Genomic DNA, 24,142 nt, shown 5'->3' on the forward strand with positions numbered 1-24,142 from the left:
TGGCCTTGTTACAGACACACAAGGTGACACACACAGATTTAAATGGCAATTAAAGGTTAATTTCCCACACCTGTGGCTTTTTAAATTGCAAGTAGTGTCTTTGTATAAATAGTCAATGAGTTTGTTAGCTCTCACGTGGATGCACTGAGCAGGCTAGTTACTGAGCCATGGGGAGCAGAAAAGAACTGTCAAAAGACCTGTGTAACAAGGTAATGGAACTTTATAAATATGGAAAAGGATATAAAAAGATATCCAAAGCCTTGAAAATGCCAGTCAGTACTGTTCAATCACTTATTAAGAAGTGGAAAATTCGGGGATCTCTTGATACCAAGCCAAGGTCAGGTAGACCAAGAAAGATTTCAGCCACAACTGCCAGAAGAATTGTTTGGGATACAAAGAAAAACCCACAGGTAATCTCAGGAGAAATACAGGCTGCTCTGGAAAAAGACGGTGTGGTTGTTTCAAGGAGCATGGTCGAGTTGCCAGAAAGAAGCCTTTACTGCGCCAATGCCACAAAAAAGCCCGGTTACAATATGCCCGACAACACATTGACATGCCTCACAGCTTCTGGCACACTGTAATTTGGAGTGACGAGACCAAAATAGAGCTTTATGGTCACAACCATAAGCGTTATGTTTGGAGAGGGGTCAACAAGGCCTATAGTGAAAAGAATACCATCCCCACTGTGAAGCATGGTGGTGGCTCACTGATGTTTTGGGGGTGTGTGAGCTCTAAAGGCACAGGGAATCTTGTGAAAATTTATGGCAAGATGAATGCAGCATGTTATCAGAAAATACTGGCAGACAATTTGCATTCTTCTGCACGAAAGCTGTGCATGGGCGCACTTGGACTTTCCAGCATGACAATAACCCTAAGCACAAGGCCAAGTTGACCCTCCAGTGGTTACAGCAGAAAAAGGTGAAGGTTCTGGAGTGGCCATCACAGTCTCCTGACCTTAATATCATTGAGCCACTCTGGGGAGATCTCAAACGTGCGGTTCATGCAAGACGGCCAAAGACTTTGCATGACCTGGAGGCATTTTGCCAAGACGAATGGGCAGCTATACCACCTGCAAGAATTTGGGGCCTCATAGACATCTATTACAAAAGACTGCATGCTGTCATTGATGCAAAAGGGGGCAATACACAGTATTAAGAACTAAGGGTATGCAGACTTTTGAACAGGGGTAATTTCATTTTTTTCTTTGTTGCCATGTTTTGTTTGATGATTGTGCCATTCTGTTGTAACCTACAGTTGAATATGAATCCCATAAGAAAAAAAAAAAGAAATGTATTTTGCCTACTCACTCATGTTTTCTTTAAAAATGGTACATATATTACCAATTCTCCAAGGGTATGCAAACTTTTGAGCACAACTGTATATCCAGACTGATCACACAGTGAAATCAGAAACAGTAGGTTGACTTTTCTTTAGCTGAAATCAGTCTGTGCTTACAGAAATTAGAAACACTGCCCCCAGTGGCCAAAGCGGTAAGTGTTGTTGGGTGTATGGGCACGTGTGAGCTCCATTTTCCAGGTGTAACATCCAAGAAGGGGCACCAAAACAAGTTGTTTTCAGTTGTACAGGCAGTAATAAAGTAAGGAGGAATGTATATTTTATAAACTGTACCCCCAAACCCAAACCCTAAATGTAAACCTAACCATCAGTGGAGTAAAAAATTTAATGTTAGGGTAAAAATGCAACTTCTGAATTGCGCTCGTCACTGATTATGCAAAAGCAATTACTTCCAGGTTGCAGTGCAAGATCTGAACCCAGGTCTCCCACACTGCTGATGCAATGTGCTTCTAATCAAGCCACAAGGGAAGGTAAATATACTGGAGCCGATGCAAAAAAGGTCTGATTGGAGATGGCGCTTGTCAGTGAGTCAGCATAATTTGGCCGATCCTAGGGAACCAGATCTCTCGGAAACTACATGCTGACATCCTGTGTGATCTTGTTGCTATCTAAACAGTGTCGCAATATTCACAATATTGAGTTTCACTGAGTTTCAAGTTTAATAATGAGCTACACCATATGCATGTTAAAACACAAATCAGAAAATAATGAAAATAACATTAATTTACTGACCTGTCCTCTGTAAGCTGCATTAGAATCTTGCCCTGATCAGAGAATACAATGAAGGACATCCGCAACTGAGGGCTAGAATTACAAACATGTACAGTATATTAGACTGACATTAATTATTATTTCACATTGCATGTCAGATGCAGTGAAGTTATTTCAGATTGAATTGCACTTTAGAAATGATTGAAATTTGGTATTATTATTTTAAAAGAAGGACACTAAAACTTTAATTTGTTAAAGGGGTCATGTCATGAGGAATCAAATTTTCCTTGATATTTTGACAAATAAGAGGTCATTCTACTAAAGATAATGTAAATTTAAGAACTCAAAACTTAATCCCCAATCCAATAAAAGCATTTATTGAAACCAAGTTGCAAAAACGGCTCGTTCTCTGCCAGTCACTAGGGGTACCATTAATTCATTACCGCCTCTACAGCAACAACATCAACGCCTAATTAAAATCATCGCATCCTTGGCCCTGCCCACTGCTGCTCCGTTCATACTCAGATACAGAGAGATAGCAGGACAGACTGGCCTAGTGTGGCCTAACTATTTCTGAACACCAAAGGGGACCTATCTGGACTATTTAGAATTATTTTTGTATTTAAACATGCTCTACACAAACCTCTTTGACATCGGGGGGTTGCTCATATCAGCGTGAATTGCTTGTGAACCAGTCATAATAAGATTGCTTTGCAAAGGAACTGTTTTTGAAAGATGGGGCAGTTAAAAACACTTAGACCCGATCACAAAACCATATGTAAACAGTTTGTTCATGAATATTTAAAATGTCAAGATTGTTTGATAGTTTATGGTGTTTATAGTTGTGCTTGAGATGAACAGTTTAATATATTCAGATGCAATGTGTTGGACAGGGCCATTTCTAGGCATAGGCGAAGTAGGCGGTCACCTAGGGTGCCGCCTGCTGGGAGGGTGCCAAAGAGGAGGCCTCTGCCATACCACAACACCCCCCCCCCCCCACCCCCTGATGGGGGCGCCGATAGGAATATCGCCTAGGGTGCCAGAGTGGTCTGAAATGGTACTGGTGTTGGATGTGCGTTATGTGTAAACCCTTAAATTTATTTTTATAATGTTGTGGAGCTTGTTCATTTTCTTCCAACTGGGTTTCAGATATGGCTGTATTGGAAGGGCTGCACAATGTTAGCCAATCATAACAGTGGGCGTTTACGTTGAAGTTTAAAGGAGACGCTAAGGCCAAAACCAAGCGTTTCAGACAGAGGGCCAGAGACAGGGTGGAAAATTATCATATGTTAATAAATTATGATTGTTTTGGTGCAAAAAAATAAATAAATTAACATTATCAGTTGACCTCAGGGAATATAATAAAACTATTTAAAAAAAGAGCATTTCATGACCCCTTTAAAGACCCCATAATGTCATAATGCATAGATTTTTCCATGTCTGTTATAGCTTCAGTGACAGCTATATGCTAGTTCACTCCTAAAAGTTGATAAGATGAACATTTAGCAGTTCATAATCTTTCTCTTCTGGAAAAACAGACCAAAAATATTGATGACTCATCTTACACTAGACAGAATTTTGTCCAATCACGCACTCTAGAATGAGAATGTACCTTCCCCTAATACCACCTGCAAATGATTAGCAAGTTGTCATGATAAACAGCTGTGACATAACTGGCTATTTAAAATATTTACAATCCCAATCATCCCTTTGATATATCCTGCCCTAACTTACTGTTTCAGTAGCAAATACGTCAAATTCTTAAACTTAAATAAATAAAAAACATTTATCAAGCAATTTCATAGGGCCTTTAAAGGAAATTTTCAGTATTTTTCATGCCCATTTACAGTAGAAAAATCTGCACACACTCACACATTTGTGTGAAATCCATAAGGGGGACTCTTCTTTTCTTACCTTATGAACTTATGAGCCAGATGTTCCACAAAGTTATATATTTCATTCCAGTGATGCTGCACACTTCCAGATCTGTATGATGAAAGAGACATGTAACAGACACTTACAGTCGCACATCAAGGGGGCAATAAACATTCACAAGCTGAGAGGAAGTAAGAATTACAGCTGTGTGAAAAAGTTTTTCTTTTCTAGAAGCAGCTGTTCCAAAATTATACCTTTGACACATTTTCATCCTCCTTAGGGGGAATTGAAGGATCCAGCATCCCCCAGAATAGCTGTCTGTGTGTGTGATACCAACTGTAAATTTCCCATTGATTTCCCAAAAGTCAAAATTTTTTATGCAAATATTACAGTGGTACCTCTATGTAACACATTTGAAACACCACATTTGAATCTATTAGTTAATTAACACTCGGAGGTCCAATTCAAATTAACAGGTCACTTGGACAAATTGATTAAACAATTGTAATGAGTCTCTACTTTAATGGAAAGGAGGAAGCGGGAGACGGTGAGATCCAACACAAAAAGGTCATTTATTTTCTCAAACACAAAAAACCCGCTTTTCAGCAGAATCAAAACAAAACAGTCTCTGGGTGTGTGTGTGTGCAACTCTCTCTCCTCACTGGCATCCGGCTCGCTCTTAAAACCCATCTCCACTCTCACTGCAATGACAAACAGCTGTTAGAGACAATCATTGCCAGGTGATGATCCTTACTGTTCTCATCTCCTGATCTCACTCTCCATTCACAAACTGGTGCTCAACCACGCCCCCACCACCACAACAATATATAAAGTTATAGATGCAGCTGTTCTCAACAGTTTTTTAATTACATAATTACAAAACATTTTGTGTTGTTTGTCGTTCCAACATGTCACCCACCTGGCAGTTTTACTTACTGCTGTAATACACTCAAGTGATTTACAGACACTTTGACGAAATCATTAAAAGAACCAATACAGGGGGGCCTGGGTAGCTCATCAAATAAAGATGCTGACTACCACCCCTGAAGTCATGAGTTCGAATCCAGGGCATGCTGAGTGACTACAGCCAGGTCTCCTAAGTAACCAAATTGGCCCGGTTGCTAGGGAGGGTAGAGTCACATGGGGTAACCTCCTCATGGTCGCTATAATGTGGTTCGCTCTCGGTGGGGTGCGTGGTAAGTTGTGTGTGGATGCCGCGGAGAATAGCGTGAAGCCTCCACGTGCGCTATGTCTCCGTGGTAACGCGCTCAACAAGCCATCTGATAAGATGCGTGGATTGACTGTCTCAGACATGGAGGCAACTGAGATTCGTCCTCCACCACCCGGATTGAGGCGAGTCACTACGCCACCACAAGGACTTAGAGCGCATTGGGAATTGGGCATTCCAAATAGGGGAGAATGAATCTCCCCATCCTCTCAGAAGACTTTCCTGATGGCTTGATTTTGTATTTTCTACCCATATTTTATAACCAACATTCCCTTATACTATAAGGTTACTTTTTAGCCACAACTCCATAAGCTCTGTTTATTGATCCATTGCATGAATTTTGTAAGGTTTCAGTTTCAGAGAAAATCAAACACATGAGCAGCCATGATATCATTATCCCCTTATGGTGTTTAATGATTTCTAGTGCCACTAATCACTACCTCATGAATCCATTCTGATTAGTTATGTCTGTGCCAGATGTTATTTCTATGATGCCATATCTAGTGCAGAGCTACAACATGAAATCAAAATGATGTGGTTAAAATTATGTTGTTACGTAGTTGTTACAATGCAACTATACTCTGAATAAAATTACATCCAGATGATCATGCCTTTTCGTGGTAATACCCTTTTAAGCACAGTAGTCACTGGGAGAAACTACCAACTGTTTTTCACACCTCTCATTTTGCATTCTGAAATTCAAATCACTATTCCCAGTGGCCGAATCTGGAAGTGTTGATGAGGTGCAAGTGAGTTTTATGTTTATTTGTAAATGAAGTAATACAGCCAATGGGAAAGTGTTATTTTATTAACCCTACTCCATGGGCTACGCTATGACCATGCGCAATATCTTATCCAATTTTTGTGAGAGTTCGAATTCTAATCACAATGTTTGTGCCAGCACAAAGCACAAGTGAGCATGGGTGGGACTGTTTGTATGATTGTGGGAGTATGCACGCAAACTGTGGGTGTATTGTATGTTAATGAAGTGCAGCAAAGCGCAATTTGCTATTTTCCTGAGAAATATGTCATTGCGGTAAGACGTTTGAATACCACCTCTTAACTCAGCACAAAGTTTGAAGTTCATGTCCAAACTCTGAAAATATAGTGATACATGAAATCATGTCCCTGATGATTTGTAGCCATCTTATATGAAACAAAAATGTATGAGATTTGTGTTAAACTATCTATAGGTCATGGTTTATTTTTCAATTATTATTAATTATTATTATTATTATTATTATTATTATTATTATTATGCTTAAATTTTCAATTGTATTTATGATCTAATTTGTATTGGTATTTCTCCACCTGTTTTCATAGAGTGATTTTTAAGTCACTACGAAATGGGCCGGTGGAAGAAGTTGGAGTGGGTAAAATGTTTTTGAATTGGTATGATTATTTGACTACTTCGTTATTTTGATTATATTTTCACTTCGTTTGAAGTGTAATTTCAATGTAGAAAATGTTTTGGTTACATTTTTTTCATGTTTTAATACACAAATTACATTTTTGCTGCAAAATCGACCGATAGAAGTGAAGTGCATGCCAATACAATTACTGTTAATACAAGCCATGATTTGTGTGTCAGTAGATGAAAATGATTAATAATACTTACATTCTCTGTAATTTAATGGTGCGTGCATTCAGTTACTGATGAGAACTACATTTTCCATGCGCATAAATGGAGCATGTCACTATCATAGAAATATGCTTGACAATCATCAAGGACACAGTTAATACACAAAATTTTTATTCATTGCATAAAGTCCATTTACACTTCCAACTTCTTATAAATGTGCTGTATTAGTTTATATCGTTGGTGCTTGAGGGAATGGACTATACGATAGGACGCAAACAGTGGAATAACCAGATAATTAAAATGCACTTGATCCAGCCCATTTGCGCATTACGCTAACTCTCTTCAAATAGGGCCTCATATCCCAAACCTCAACCCTAAACCTAACCTTTATTGGAGTAAAAAATTGCAGCCTCTGAATTTGCTCACCATTGATTATGTGAACTCAATTACTTCCTGGTTTCCATGAGACCATGTCTCAGAGGTTGCTTTCTCAATACATCAGTAGCACCACAGGGTAAGGTATTCGAATTGGTGCAACATTTTTTGATGGGGGATGGCGTTTGTCAGCAATTCGGTAGAATAGGGTTGATTTCAGGGTACATGAACATTTGGAAGCAACATGTCGATTTACAGTGTGAAAAAATAACACGCTCACCAACCAAACCAAGTTGGGCCCTGTTTTCACCAAAAATGATTGAGTTGAAAGAATGAACTGACAGAGCTTTTATACAAACCCCAAGCCTAAAGAATTCGAACCCATGCAGATTTTAATTTAATTTGATTTATATAGTTCATCACAATATAAATATCTAATCAAGATTCTGTCTCTGGGTCTGAAAGTGTAAAACAGCCATGCCCTGTTATTACCATCATAAAAACCATCTTAAAGTGCTAGTTGATTTGATAAATGTGTTTTAAATTAATTGTTATAAAGATAAAGTCCAGCATTTATTGCTATTTTCTAGTGCACAATGATCAAAAGCAACATTTACCTGTAATCTATACATAATATAACAAATCAATAAGACATCAGACAAGTTCTACTCAAACTGATCTCACTATGAATTTGGCGAAAGTAGGTTGAAAGTTCTTCAGCTGAAATCGATCTGTGCTTACTGAAATTCAATCCACTCCCGAAGTGATGTGGGAAGTTTTGTTGAATTTGAGGGAACTTGTAAGCTCCATTTTCCAGGTGAAATGTCCACAAAGCGAGTTGTATTTTTGTTGTAAATGATGTAATACAGTCAACAGGAATGCATACTTTATTAGCTTTACCCCCTAACTGAAACCCCAACCCTAAACCTAACCATCAGTGGAGTAAAAATGTAATTTTAGAGGGAGAACTGAACCTCCAAATCACGCTTGTCATTGATTGTGTGAACGTGATTCCTTCTTGGGTTCAACTTGGGAGCAGAACTCGTGTCTCCCCATACAAAAAAGTTTTGACAAACTTGCCGAAATTTTGCTGCAAACTTGCCGCAAACTTCCCACTCATTATTTTCACATTCAAATGATCTTGCGATTTGCTGCAAATGTTTGACAGAAGTTTGCAGCTCTTCAATGGTAGTGGTGAACCTGCAGCAAACTTTTGGCAACAATGAAGAGTTTGACACAAAGCTCATTTGCATGTGAAAATAATGAGTGGTAAATTTGCGGCGAATTTGCAACAAGTTTGCAGCAAGTGTGCCAGAACTCTACATTTTTGTAAGGGTTGCAGGCTGCTAACACAATGCGCTATCAGTCGTGCCACAGGAAAACTTAAGCATATTTGAATTTATGCAAAGATGTCTGATGAGAGATGGCGCTTGTCAGTGACTCAGAACAATTGACTTTCTGTGTGATCATGTTGCTTACTTGCCAGTTGGTGGACAGCATCAAATCAGGAGACTGGAGTGTCATTGTTCCCATATTTGACTGATTTAAAATAAACGTAAAATAACAAAAAATAAGGGCGTGCTGAATGACTCCAGCCAGGTCTCCTAAGCAACCAAATTGGCCCAGTTGCTAGGGAGGGTAGAGTCACATGGGGTAACCTCCTCATGGTCGCTATAATGTGGTTCGCTCTCAGTGGGGCACGTGGTGAGTTGTGCGTGGATGCTGCGAGAATAGTGAGAAGCCTCCACACGCACTATGTCTCCGCGGTAATGCGCTCAACAAGCCACGTGATAAGATGCACGGATTGATGGTCTCAGACGCAGAGGCAACTGAGATTCGTCCTCCACCACCCGGATTGAGGCAAGTCACTATGCCACCACGAGGACTTAGAGCACACTGGGAATTGGGCATTCCAAATTGGGGAGAAAAAGGGGAGAAAAAAACAAAACAAAACAAACAAACAATGGCTTAGGCTGTTTCTAACAGACTTAACAGATGGATGGGATGTACAGATCTCTATATTTTTGTGGACTTGTACATTAAATGAAGTTGCACAAAATCTATCTTAGATGATGATGATAATAACGTATTCCACTAATGTCTGACATCCAAAAATTATCCAAGTAATTTTGTCTTAATTTTGAACAGTTTCTAGATTTATCATTTAAAACCAAAAACCTAACAAATCTTTTTGTGGAATGTTTGCTTAAAAACATTTGCTTAACGTTATAAATAACTCTTCATTTGACTTTAAGTGTCCAAATACTTTTTGAAGCCACTGTAGCTAAGACAATTGAAAGTGCGACTCCAACCTCATTGTGATTTCAGAATTATTAATTGCAATGAAATAATTTTAGAGTTAATGGGCAAAAGTATTTTCATTGCTAAGGCACTGTTTCTGTCCTCCTCTCTCCTCTCCCACCATCCCTGTCTTTCACTTCCACACACTGTTTTTGCATTGTTAGTGAGATCCAGGGTTCTCTGCATATCCTGCTGCAGCCAAAGCAAAGCAGAGTGTTTGCAACATCTGGAGTTGATGGTGAAATGGTTTAACAAGAGGCAAATGGTATGTGTGTGTTTGAGAGTGTATAAAAGAGAAGGATTTATTTATGCAGCTACTCTTAATGAACTAGCATAGCTGCTGAGGGTTGCCTATTAATTTTCACTGAAATTTAGACTGGATCATCACATTATTAGGTTCCTCCAACCAAATAGAAAGGTTTAGATAATTCTTGGGAATGGATGAGAAGCACAAAACTCACCCCCAACCACATCGTAAAGGTTTTATTTCAGGACTGGAACAGTTCAACGAGGACATTAGACTCTAACAATTGTTAGCTTAGCGTTTGCTAACATTCGTAGATTGGCAAATGACACATTACATTTAAACTTCAAGAATGGTTTGGTGTTCAGAGCCATGACTAACAAAATCAAACATTATTTTAAAGGCAGTATTGACACACGGATATCATTATACAATGGCTTGATCATAAACTGTCGACGTTTTTAAACCATTACTGTACAATTAAGTAGAGGATAATGAACAGTCAGCCAGTCATTCCAAAATAAACCTTGACTGGGTGTTCAAGACCCCGATGGGAAATGTTTTATATTTTTAATGTGCCATGTACATGGCTACTTACCAAATTAATTAATATGTGGACTTAATGTGTTGATTTGATTTTAAACTATTTTGTTATTGTGCTAGATTGACTTAAAGTGTCTACTAAATAAAAAATTAAAAAGTCACTACAACATAGAAAACAATCGGATGAACACAGAAACAACATTACACTATTAATTTACATATTATTATTTTTTATCTGCAATCCAAGTGACATTTTCCATGGACCATAATTAGCAAACTTATTTACCTATAGTGTTACATAATAATGTATTAAAGTCTTGCTCTATTTGAAGTTCTCTCTTAACTAGTTCTTTGTGTCTCCTAGCCGTTCCATGTTTTTTCCAGGCAATAATTTCCTGTGCTCCTATGATCTAGACATCTATCAAAAGTTGTATGCTCACCCTATATTTTAAAACTAATACTGATGTCATGATCCAAGCCCATTTTTAGCACAGTCGATTAACCGTTTTGAGTTGCAAGATAGCACCAATTAGCTATTAGGGTGAGTGACTGGCTCAATTTTTGTCCAGGTCTATTAAATTACTAAAAAAATACATTAAAAATGCAATTCACACAAATAATTGCTTGAATACATTAGTTTTATGATTAACATGCTTTCAATTGTTTAGTTCCAAGTCATTTTGATATTTTTAAAATGTAAACAATTCTAAAGTCTTATTAAAAGCTGAAATTTTTGATAAAAAGAAATGTTGGCATAAGTAGTGCAGAATAATATTTTATTTGTATTTCTTAAAAAAAAACATTAGTTAAAAGTTATTTTGTCATATCATTAAATATCAATATTTTGACATTTTAATGAAAATAAAAAAAAAATTATGAACATTTAAAAAAAATAATTATCAAAATTTTATCAAAATGTTATAAAAAAATTTATATGAACATTTTAAGACCTTTTACTTGATGGTTACACCACATTACATTTTAAAGTCATTCTTTTTATTATTATTATTTATTATTATTATAATTATTATTAATTATTATTGTTTTGTAGAAACTTTATTAAATGTTTTTCAGAAATGTATGAAACTAACACGGACACAAAGATTACATTTCTATAAACAAGACTCATGTGTTTTGAAATAGATTTTTAAAAGTTTCTTATTTTTATCACCTCTGACAACCTTTCATCAATGAGTTGAGACAATGGTCAAAATGAGTTTATCAGTAATTACAGTAAAATATCTGACTGCAGACTGTTGAGATTAACCAATCACACTTAAGTATTCCAGAGAGCTGTGCAATAATCCACAATAAACAATAAAATTAAATAAATGCTCTTTTAGTCCAAAACACACAATATATCACAAAATCTAAATTCCTGAAGCAGTAGTTTGTTTCTGTATAGGTGAGGATTATTACCATGTTATTGCACATCTATAATACAGTAATAAAACAACAATCTATTGTAAAATGGGCAAAAAAAACAACAACACAGTGTTGTAAATTATATAATTAGTTTCATAACACACCTTTTTAACTCACATTTTCTTAACTGTTTTTTTTTTTTTTTTTTTTTTTTGCACTCTCTGCAAAAGAGCTTGAGTTGAATGAACAGAGGGAACCAGTGGATGGCCTTCACAGACCCTTCTGACCACAAAAGCCAAACCATCAAACCCACAGCTATAAAGTGGAGCCACTGAAATGGCCAGTAAGTAAAACAACCAAACGCTGACTTTCCCACAACTTAGAATCAAGTGATCTGGCATTCTTGATTGATTTGTGTTCACAAACTGTGCATGTTAAATATCACCCAAACTTCATTGTGGGCATTGCCCCATGATTGCTTTTGTTAAATGGAATGTTTTAGATCAGAACTAGCTACCCATTTGCAAAAGAATTCAATTGTAATGTCCAGGGATTCTAGATAAACCGCTTTCATATCTACTCTAGAGCTTAAATTGCATTGCATCAGACAGATCAGATCAACAAAATGTGAATTTTTTAATTTATTTATTTTTTATTTTTTTGCACTTTGTCTTGAATAGTGAGCTCCGAAGGTCACATAGAAAATCAGGGATATTTTTATATAAACCTGGAAATAAAGAGAAAGTTTTATAATTTTGACAAATTTAAGAAAGTATAAAGTGTAGTAAAAGTAAAACATTTAAGATGTTTCAAAAGATCAGACTGCCTTGCTTCCATTGAAAATACTCTTTGGAACATTCTTAAATCATGCTGGAATAACATGGATTATCAATTTCCCATAGAACCATTGTATTTCGGTATTGTACTAGGTGAAGTACAACATGCAACCTAATTTTCAAAAAAGTTGGAACAGAATGGGAAATGCTAACAAAAACAAAAAGGAGTGATTTGTAAATTCTATTCACCCTGTGCTGTTTTGAAAGCACTACAACAACACATTATTTGATGTGTTACCTTGTGAATATATATATATATATATATATATATATATATATATATATATATATATATATATATATATATATATATATATATATATATTTGACGGCCAAAAGTTTGGAATAATGTCCAGATTTTGCTCTTATGGAAAGAAATTGGTACTTTTATTCACCAAAGTGGCATTCGACTGATCACAATGTATAGACAGGACATTAATAACATGAAAAATTACTATTACAATTTGAGAAAAAACTACTTCAAAGTGTTCTCATCAAAAAATCTTCCACGTGCAGCAAAGACAGCTTTGCAGATCCTTGGCATTCTAGCTGTCAGTTTGTCCAGATACTCAGGTGACATTTCACCCCGCGCTTCCTGTAGCACTTGCCATAGATGTGGCTGTTTTGTTGGGCACTTCTCATGCACCTTACACAGTCCGGCTGATCCCACAAAAGCTCAATGGGTTTAAGATCCATAACACTCTTTTCCAATTATCTGTTGTCCAATGTCTGTGTTTCTTTGCCCACTCTAACCTTTTCTTTTTGTTTTTCTGTTTCAAAAGTGGCTTTTTCTTTGCAATTCTTCCCATAAGGCCTGCACACCTGAGTCTTCTCTTTACTGTTGTACATGAAACTGGTGTTGAGCGGGTAGAATTCAATGAAGCTGTCAGCTGAGGACATGTGAGGTGTCTATTTCTCAAACTAGAGACTCTGATGTACTTATCCTCTTGTTTAGTTGTATCTGGGCCTTCCACATCTCTTTCTGTCCTTGTTAGAGCCGGTTGTCCTTTGTCTTTGAAGACTGTAGTGTATACCTTTGTATGAAATCTTCAGTTTTTTGGCAATTTCAAGCACTGTATAGCCTTCACTGCTCAAAACAATGATTGACTGACGAGTTTCTAGAGAAAGCTGTTTCTTTTTTGCCATTTTTGACCTAATATTGACCTTAAGACATGTCAGTCTATTGCATACTGTGGCATCTCAAAAACAAACACCAAGACAATGTTAAGCTTCATTTAACGAACCAAATAGCTTTCAGCTGTGTTTGTTATAATGGTAAGTGATTTTCTAGTACCAAATTAGCAATTTAGCATGATTACTCAAGGATAAGGTGTTGGAGTGATGGCTGCTGAAAATGGGGCCTGTCTAGATTTGATCAAAAATTACTTTTTTCAAATAGTGATGGTGCTGTTTTTTACATCAGTAATGTCCTGACTATACTTTGTGATGAGCTGAATGCCACTTTGGTGAATTAAAGTACCAATTTCCTTCTGAAACAGTAAAATATGTACATTATTCCAATCTTTTGGCCATCAGTTTACATATCAGAATCAGAATCAGCTTTATTGCCAAGTATGCTTACTCATACAAGGAATTTGTCTTGGTGACAGGAGCTTCCAGTGTACAACAATACAAAAACAATACAAAAACAGCAGCAAGACATAGATAATAATAAAAAATAAAAAATAGTTATACACATACGTACATACACACACACACACACATAGACACACACATACATACATACACAAATACACATACGTAATGCAATCTAATACAAATCTGTTGTCTGTTATGTACAGTGCAAAGAAAAATCTGTTATGTGCAGTGCAAATGTTTTTTGTTTTTTGTTTTTTTTCCCCAAAGGAATGAAATGGCAGAAGAGGCTGGATGTGTTGGTTAAATATAAAGAAAGACTAAACTGTGTATTGCACATAGTTATTGCTCAATGGGGCAATTTAACTGTTGATGAGATGGATAGCCTGAGGGAAAAAAACTGTTCCTGTGACTGACAGTTCTGGTGCTCAGAGCTCTGAAGCGTCGGCCAGAAGGCAACAGTTCAAAAAGGTAGTGGGCAGGGTGAGTGGGGTCCAGAGTGAATTTTCCAGCCTTTTTCCTCACTCTTGAAGTGTATAGTTCTTGAAGGGGGGCAGGGGGCAACCAATAATCCTCTCAGCAGTCCGAATTGTCCTTTGTAGTCTTCTGATGTCTGATTTCGTAGCTGAACCAAACAAGACAGTTATTGAAGTGCAGAGGACAGACTCAATGAACACTGAGTAGAACTGTATCAGCAGCGCCTGTGGCAGGTTGAACTTCCTCAACTGGCGAAGGAAGTATAACCTCTGCTGGGCCTTTTTCACAATGGAGTCAATGTGTGTCTCCCACTTCAGGTCCTGTAAGATGGTAGTGCCCAGGAACCTGAATGACCCCACTGCTGCCACAGTGCTGTTTAGAATGGTGAGGGGGGTCCGTGCTGGGGTGTTCCTCCTAGTCCACAATCATCTCCACCGTTTTGAGCGTATTCAGCTCAAGGTTGTTTTGACTGCACCAGACAGCCAGCTGTTCAACCTCCCTTCTGTATGCAGACTCATCGTCATCTCGGATGAGGCCGATGACAATGGTGTCATCTGCAAACTTCGGGAGCTTGACAGAGGGGTCCTTGGCAATGCAGTCATTGGTGTAGAGGGAGAAGAGTAGTGGGGAGAGCACACATCCCTGGGGGACACCAGTGCTGATTGTACAGGTGCTGGAAGTGAGTTCCCCCTGTCTCACAAGCTGCTGCCTATCCGTCAGAAAGCTGGTAATCCACTGACAGATAGACATGGGAACAGAGAGTTGGTGTAATTTATTCTGGAGTATAGCTGGGATGATGGTGTTGAAAGCTGAACTGAAGTCCACAAAAAGGATCCTTGCATATGTCCCTGGTCTGTCCAGATGTTGCAGGATATGATGCAATCCCATGTTGACTGCATCATCCACAGACCTGTTTGCTCGATAAGCAAATTGAAGGGGATCTAGAAAGGGTCCAGTGATGTTCCTCAGGTGTCTCAACACCAGTCTCTCAAATGATTTCATGACCACAGACATCAGGGCGACAGGTCTGTAGTCATTAAGTCCTGTGATTTTTGGTCTCTTTGGGACAGGAATAATGACTGAGCATTTGAAGCAGCATGGGACTTCACACTGCTCCAGTGATCTATTGAAGAACTGTGTGAAGATGGGGGCCAGCTGGTTAGCACAGGATTGAAGACACGCTAGTGAGACGCCATCTGGGCCTGAAGCTTTCCTCGTCTTTTGCTTCTGAAAGACGCGGCTCACATCATCTTCACAGATCTTAAGTGCAGGTTGAGTAGCAGGAGGGGGGAGGAGAAGGATTGCAGGAGGTGTTGGTATTTGTGTGAAGTGAATGTCAGAGTGGGTGTGAGATTGGGCCTTTCAAATCTGCAGTAGAACACATTCAGGTCGTCAGCCAGTTGTTGGTCCACCACAGGATTGGGGGTAGGAGTCCTGTAATTTGTGAGTTGTTTCATGCCACTCCACAATGATGCAGGGTCGTTAGCTGAAAACAGAGTATCTTCTCAAATCAAATCAAATCAAATCAAATCACTTTATTGTCACACAGCCATATACACAAGTGCAATGTTGTGTGAAATTCTTGGGTGCAGTTCCGATCAACATAGAAGTCGTGACAGTGATGAGACATAGGTGAGACATATACCAATTTACAATAACATCAAATTAACAGCACAATTAAACATATAGGTTATACACATAATTACACTCAACAATATACAAATAATAACATACACTGTACAGTATACAATACGCACTATATAGATACACATTATTCAAGAAAAATAAAAATAAAAAATGTATTAAAAAAATAAAAAAAAGTATATATATAGGTAGAATGTACAGTATTGTACTGTATTGACATTCAGGCTGTCGGTTGATAGTCAATTGTTAAGAGAGAATATAATATAATAATAATATAATTTATGACAGTCCGGTGTGAGATATAAGATTAAAGGTAATAAAGTGCATTGCTGATGTATTTGATCGTGGGAGATCAAGAGTTCAGAAGTCTGATTGCTTGGGGGAAGAAGCTATCATGGAGTCGGCTGGTGCGGGTCCTGATGCTGCGATACCGCCTACCTGATGGTAGCAGTGAGAACAGCCCATGGCTCGGGTGGCTGGAGTCTCTGATGATCCTCCAAGCTTTTTTCACACACCGCCTTGTATATATTTCCTGGAGGGAGGGAAGCTCACCTCCGATGATGTGTCTGACAGTTCGCACCGCCCTTTGCAGTGCTTTGCGGTTGTGGGCGGTGCTATTGCCGTACCAGGTGGAGATGCAGCCAGTCAGGATGCTCTCCACAGTGCAGGTGTAGAACCGTGTGAGGATGTGGCGGTTCATTCCAAACTTCCTCAGCCGTCTCAGGAAGAAGAGGCGCTGATGAGCCTTCTTCACAACGACTTCAATATGGATGGACCATGTGAGTTCCTCAGAGATGTGGACACCCAGGAACTTGAAGCTGCTGACTCTCTCCACTGGTGCTCCATTGATGGTGATGGGACTGTGTTCTCTGTCTTTTCTTCTGAAGTCCACCACAAGCTCCTTTGTCTTACTGACGTTGAGGGAGAGGTTGTGCTCCTGACACCAGTGTGTCAGAGTGTGCACCTCCTCTCTGTAGGCTGTTTCATCATTGTTAGTGATCAGACCTACCACCGTCGTGTTATCAGCAAACTTAATGATGGCATTGGAGCTATGTGTTGCCACACAGTCATGAGTGTACAGGGAATACAGGAGTGGGCTGAGAACACAGCCCTGTGGGGCTCCAGTGTTGAGGGTCAGTGAGGAGGAGATGTTGCTGCCTATTCTAACCACCTGGCGTCTGCTTGACAGGAAGTCCAGGATCCAGCTGCACAGCGAGCTGTTTAAGCCCAGAGCCCGGAGTTTCTCATCAAGCTTGGAGGACACTATGGTGTTGAATGCTGAGCTGTAGTCTACAAACGTATTCTCACATAAGTGTTCTTTTTTTCCAGGTGGGAGAGAGCAGTGTGTATTGTAGATGCAATGGCATCATCAGTGGAGTGGTTGTTTCGGTAAACAAACTGCAGTGGGTCAAGAGAGAGAGGCAATACAGAGCAGATGTAATCTCTCATTAGTCTCTCAAAGCATTTGCTGATGATGGGGGTCAGAGCAACAGGACGCCAGTCAATTAAGCATGTTATTTTTGATTGTTTTGGAACAGGCACAATGGTGGATGTTTTAAAGCATGTGGGGACTACAGACAAAGAGAGGGAAAGGTTGAAAATGTCTGTAAAAACACCAGCCAGCTGGTTCGCGCACGCTCTGATGACGCAGCCCGGAATGCCATCTGGGCCCGCGGCTTTGTGGATATTCACCCGTCGGAAGGATCGGGTTACATCCGCTACAGAGACGGAGAGTGAACTAACCTCTGTAGCTTCAGCCGCGAGAGCTCTCTCCGCAAGGGCGGTGTTATTTCCCTCGAAACGAGCATAAAAAGTATTTAGCTCATCCGGGAGAGAGGCAGCGGTGTTCATGGCGGAGTTTTTATTCCCTTTGAAGTCCGTGATGATGTTAATTCCCTGCCACATGCTTCTAGAGTTGGTGGTGTTCAACTGTCCTTCAACCTTGCTCCTGTACTGGCGTTTTGCTGTTCTGATAGTTTTTCGGAGGGCATAACTGGCTTGTTTATGCTCCTCCGCTTTCCCGGAATTAAAAGCGGAGGTCCGCACATTAAGTGCCGCGCGAACATCGCTATTAATCCATGGCTTCTGATTCGGATAGATCCGTATTGTTCTGGTCGGAACCACGTCCTCTACGCACGTTCTGATGAAACACATTATGCTATCAGCATAAAGCTCGATGTCATCATCAGAGGCAGACCGGAACATCTCCCCGTCCGTGTGATCAAAACAGTTTTGTAGCGTAGAGTCTGATTGGTCCGACCAGCACTGGATCGTTCTGAGGGTGGGTGCTTCCTGTTTCAATTTCTGCCTGTAAGCGGGCAGAAGCAAAATGGAATAGCGGTCTGATTTGCCAAATGGTGTGCGGGGGAGGGATTTGTAGCCATCCCGGAACGGAGAGTAGCAATGGTCCAAAACCCGGTCCCCTCGTGTGTTGAAACTAATGTGCTGGTGATATTTTGGTGCGACTGATTTTAAACTGGCTTTATTAAAGTCCCCGGTCACAATGAACACGGCCTCAGGGTGCGCAGTTTCCTGCTCAATTATAATCCCATACAGTTCCTTGAGTGCCCGGTCTGTGTCGGCTTGTGGGGGAATGTACACAGCTGTGATAATGACCGCTGTGAATTCCCTCGGTAGCCAGAATGGTCGACACAGAAGCATGAGAAATTCCAGATCAGGAGAGCAGGAAGACTTGATAGAATGTACGTTCCTCTGATCACACCAGGATTTGTTGATCATAAAACATACTCCACCACCTCTACTTTTACCAGAGAGGTCTTTCGTTCTGTCCACTCGGTGCACGGAGAACCCCGCGGGTTCAATGGCTGAGTCTGGAATCTCCGCAGACATCCAAGTTTCTGTAAGGCAGATAATGCAGCAGTCCCTTGTATCTCGTTGGAAAGAGATCCACGCTTTCAGCTCACAGAGCTTGTTATCCAGAGACTGAACATTTGCCAGTAGAATAGTGGGTAGCGGGGGTCGATTTGCGCGGCGTCTTACTCTGATGAGAACGCTGGCTCTGTTTCCCCTTTTCCTTTTGCGTTTCCGCGGCCATGCCGCCCAGACAAAGGGCTCCGCTTGCGTGTTTGTAAACAGCGGGTCGGCATTGAGGAATGTGAAGTCCGGTTTACGGTGTGAGATTGCTGAACCAACGTCCAAAAGTGTTTGTCTGTCGTAGACAATAAGGCAGACAACATCCAAGACAAAAAACATAAGAATTGTGAACAAAACAAACAAAACATTACTATGTTGTGTCGGAGCTCGCAACGCAGCAGCCATACTCTGCGCCATCTTGAGCCACTCTGATTTCCTTGTTCAGTGTGTCCCTGGCCTGATTATACAAGACTTTATCCCCACTCCTGTAAGCATCCTCTTTGGCCTGACGAAGCTGCCTGAGCTCTGCTGTAAACCATGGTTTGTCATTGTTGAACTTTAAATAAGTCCTTGTAGGAATGCACATATCCTCACAGAAACTGATATATGATGTAACAGTATCTGTGAGCTTGTCCAGGTCTGTGGCTGCAGCCTCAAAAGAACTCTAATCCATCTCTTTACAGTCCTTACTACTGGCTTGGCTGATTTTAAATTCTGCCTGTAGGTTGGAAGAAGATGAACCAGACAGTGATCAGAGAGTTCCAAAGCTGCTCTGGGGACAGAGCGATATGCATCCTTTATTGTTGTGTAGCAATGATCCAGTATGTTCCTGTCTCTGGTGGGGCATGTAATGTGCTGTTTGTATTTGGGCAGTTCACGTGTGAGATTTGCTTTGTTAAAATCCCCATGAATAATAATAACTGAGTCTGGGTATTGTTGTTCTGTGTCTGTGATTTGATCAGCCAGCTGTTGCAGCGCTGCATTAAAACATGTATTTGCTGTGATATACACACTCACCAGAATAAACAAGGAAAACTTCCGCAGCGAAAGGCTTACAGTTAATAAAGAGCGCTTCCAAATTAGGACAGCACATCCTCTTTAACGTTGTTACATCTGTACACCAACTTTCATTGATGTAAAAGCATGTTCCACCGCCTCTCGTTTTCCCCATTAACTCCGTGATGCGATCCACTCTGAACAGCTGGAAGCCCGGCAGATGTAACGTGCTGTCCGGAATGGCTTCACTCAGCCAGGTTTCTGTGAAGCACAAGGCAGCATAGGTTGAAAAGTCCTTGTTTGTGTGAGTGAGGAGATGTAGTTCGTTTGTTTTGTTAGGAAGAGAGCGGAGATTCACAAGAAGAATGCTCTCCAGCATTGTTTGAAAGCCCTGCCGACGAAGTTTGACCAGCGCAACGGCTCGTCTTCCTCGCCTGCGTCTCCTGAACAACAAAGCTGCGCCTCCAACTAAAATGTCTAACAAAACATCTGAATATTTAAAAACCGGGAAAAGATTGTCTGGTATAAGCTGTCGAATGTTCGGCAGTTCATCTCTGGTAAAATTGACTGGAAAAAGATTACTAAACACAGGACAAACAAACAAAAACTACAAAACAATAGGAGCGCTCCACACCGAGGCTGCCATCCGTGGCGCCATCATGATGATAATATATATATATATATATATATATATATACTGTATATATACAGTATATTGGAGACAGATTAATAAAGAGCGCTTCCAAAGTAGGACAACACATCTCCTTTAACGTTGTTACATCTGTACACCAACTTTCATAGATGTAAAAGCATGCTCCACCGCCTCTTGTTTTCCCCGTTAACTCCACGATGCGATCTGCTCTGAAAGCCCGGCTGATGTAACGCGCTGTCCAGAAGCCTTTCTACTCGCCGCGGGAGTTTTCCTCGTTTATTCTGGTGAGTGCTTATAACCCGCCACACGCGTGCGTGAACGCAGCACTGCAACAGCTGGCTGATCAAATCACAGATTCAGAACAACAATACCCGGACTCAGTTATTATTATTCTTGGGGATTTTAACAAAGCAAACCTCACACGTGAACTGCCCAAATACAAACAGCACATTACATGCCCAACCAGAGACAGAAATATACTGGATCATTGCTACACAACAATAAAGGATGCACATTGCTCTGTCCCTAGAGCAGCTTTGGGACTCTCTGATCTGTCTGGTTCATCTTTTTCCAACCTACAGGCAGAAACTAAAATCAGCTAAATCTGTAGCAAAGACTGTAAAGAGATGGACCAATGAAGCAGAGCTGGAACTACAAGCCTGCTTTGATTGCACTGATTGGAGTGTTTTTGAGGCTGCAGACACCAATCTGGATGAGCTCACAGATATTGTGACATCATATATCAGTTTCTGTGAGGATATGTGCATTTCTATTAGTACTTATTTAACATACAACAATGGCAAACCATGGTTTACAGCAGAATTCAGACAGCTTCATCAGGTAAAAGAGGATGCTTATAGAAGTGGGGATAAAATCTTGGACAATCAGGCCAGGAACACACTGAATACGGATATCAGAGTGGCTAAAAGAAGCTATTCTGATAAGCTGAAAAACATTTTGCCTGAAACAATTTATTAACTACAGGACTCCTACCCCCAATACTGTAGTGGACCAACAACTGGCTGATGACCTGAATGTTTTCGCCTGTAGATTTGAAAGGCCCAATCTCACACCCCACACCTACTCTGACCTTCACTTCACACAAATACCAACACCTCCTGCAACCCCCCTCTTCCCCCTCCTTCTACTCAACCTGCACTTAAGATCTGTGAAGAGGAGGTGTGCCGTGTCTTCCGAAAACAAAAGACAATGAAAGTACAGGGCCCAGATGGTGTTTCACCCACTTGTCTAAAATCCTGTGCTAACCAGCTGGCCCCCATCTTCACACTGATCTTCAATAGACCACTCGAGCAGTGTGAAGTCCCATGCTGCTTAAAATGCTCAATCATCATTCCTGTCCTAAATTAAACCCAAAATAAAAGGACTTAATGACTACAGACCCGTCACTCTGACATCTGTGGTTATGAATTCATTTGAGAGACTGGTGTTGGCCCACCTGAAGGACATAACTGGACCCTTTCTAGATCCCCTTCAATTTGCTTATTGAGCAAACAGGTCTGTGGATGATGCAGTCAACATGGGACTGCATCATATCCTGCAACATCTGGACAGACCAGGGACATATGCAAGGATCCTTTTTGTGTACTTCAGTTTGGCTTTCAACACCATCATCCCAGCTATTCTCCCGACTAAATTACACCAACTCTCTGTTCCCACGTCTATCTGTCAGTGGATCACCAGCTTTCTGACGGACAGGCAACAGCTAGTGAGACTTCCAGCACATGTACAATCAGCACTGGTGCCCCCCAGGGATGTGTGCTCTCCCCACTACTCTTCTCCCTGTATACCAATGACTGCACCACCAAGGATCCCTCTGTCAAGCTACTGAAGTTTGCAGACGACACTACTGTCATCGGCCTCATCCAAGATGACGATGAGTCTGTATACAGAAGGGAGGTTGAACGGCTGGCTCACTGGTGTAGTCAAAACAACCTGGAGCTGGGTTCTGGATAGCTCAGCAAGTAAAGACGCTGACTACCACACCTGGAGTCGCAAGTTTGAATCCAGGGCATGCTGAGTGACTCCAGTCAGGCTTCCTAAGCAACCAATTGGCCCAGCTGCTAGGGTGGGTAGAGTCATGTTGGGTTAACCTCCTCGTGGTCGCTATAATGTGGTTCTCGCTCTCGGTGGGGCGCGTGGTGAATTGTGCCTGGATGCCATGGAGAATAGCATGAGCCTCTACACACACTAGGTCTCCCCGGTAATGTGCTCAACAAGCCACATGATAATACTGACTGTCTCAGACGCGGAGGCAACTGAGATTTGTCCTTCGCCACCCGGATTGAGGTGAGTCACTACGCCACCACGAGGACCTAGAGTGCATTGGGAATTGGGCATGCCAAATTGGGGAGAAAAGGGGAGAAAAAAACTGGAGCTGAACATGCTCAAAATGGTGGAGATGATTGTGGACTTTAGGAGGAACACACCAACACTGACCCCCCTCATCATTCTAAACAGCACTGTGGCAGCAGTGGAGTCATACAGGTTCCTGGGCACTACCATCTCACAGGACCTGAAGTGGGAGACCCACATTGACTCCATTGTGAAAAAGGCCCAGCAGAGGTTGTACTTCCTTCACCAGTTGAGGAAGTTCAACCTGCCACAGGTGCTGCTGATACAGTTATAGTCAGCAGTCACTGAGTCTGTCCTTTGCACTTCAGTAACTTTCTGGTATGGTGCAGCTATGAAATCGGATATCAGAAGACTACAAAGGACAGTTCGGATTGCTGAGAGGATTATTGGTTGCCCCCTGCCCTCCCTTCAAGAACTATACACTTCCAGAGTGAGGAAAAGGGCTGGAAAAATCACTTTGGACCCCACTGACCCAGCCCACTACCCTTTTGAACTATTGCCTTCTGGCAGGCGCTACAGAGCACTGAGCACCAGAACCATCAGGCACACGAACAGTTTTTTCCCTCAGGCTATTCATCTCATGAACAGATAAAACTGCCCCATTGAGCAAAACTTATGTGCAATACACAGATTAATCTATTATATTTATCCAACACACCATACCTCTTCTGTATATAACAGATTTGTATTTGTATTTGTATATTTTACATATATATATATATATATATATATATATATATATATATATATATATATATATATATATATATATATTGTGTAGTCTATAAATACGTTTTTTTCTATTCAATTTTTATTTTTATTCAAATATTTTTTTATAATTATCTCTGTCATGTTGTTGTATTGTTTATGCACTGGAAGCTTCTGTCACCAAGACAAATTCCTTGTGTGTGTAAGCATACTTGGCAATAAAGCTAATTCTGATTCTGATTCTGAGATCAGGACTGCAGGCAGGCCAATCTAGCACCCACACTCTGTTTACCCAGCTATGCACTTGTAATCTGGGCAGTATGTGGTTTGGCCAAAAGTTAGTGTCTGTCATGGTATGGGGGTGTATCAGTGCCCATGGCATGGGCAACTTGCACATATGTGAGGG

The 24,142-nt window shown here is 40.5% G+C and overlaps 1 protein-coding gene across 3 annotated transcripts in view; it reads right to left on the reverse strand.

The window, feature by feature from the left end:
• The window catches only part of LOC127424681 (anthrax toxin receptor 1-like), a 106,071-nt gene that overhangs the window by 76,114 nt on the left and 5,815 nt on the right, over positions 1–24,142 (reverse strand). For all 3 annotated transcript variants that reach the window (XM_051670068.1, XM_051670067.1, XM_051670069.1), the window contains exons 2-3: positions 3,982–4,053; positions 2,089–2,160 (exon numbers count right to left, since the gene is read on the reverse strand). In XM_051670068.1, the coding sequence (XP_051526028.1) occupies positions 2,089–2,160; positions 3,982–4,053 (144 nt within the window). The remainder of the gene's footprint in view (positions 1–2,088; positions 2,161–3,981; positions 4,054–24,142) is intronic.

Source organism: Myxocyprinus asiaticus, chromosome 33, assembly GCF_019703515.2.
Source record: "Myxocyprinus asiaticus isolate MX2 ecotype Aquarium Trade chromosome 33, UBuf_Myxa_2, whole genome shotgun sequence".
Classification (NCBI taxonomy): Eukaryota; Metazoa; Chordata; class Actinopteri; order Cypriniformes; family Catostomidae; genus Myxocyprinus; species Myxocyprinus asiaticus.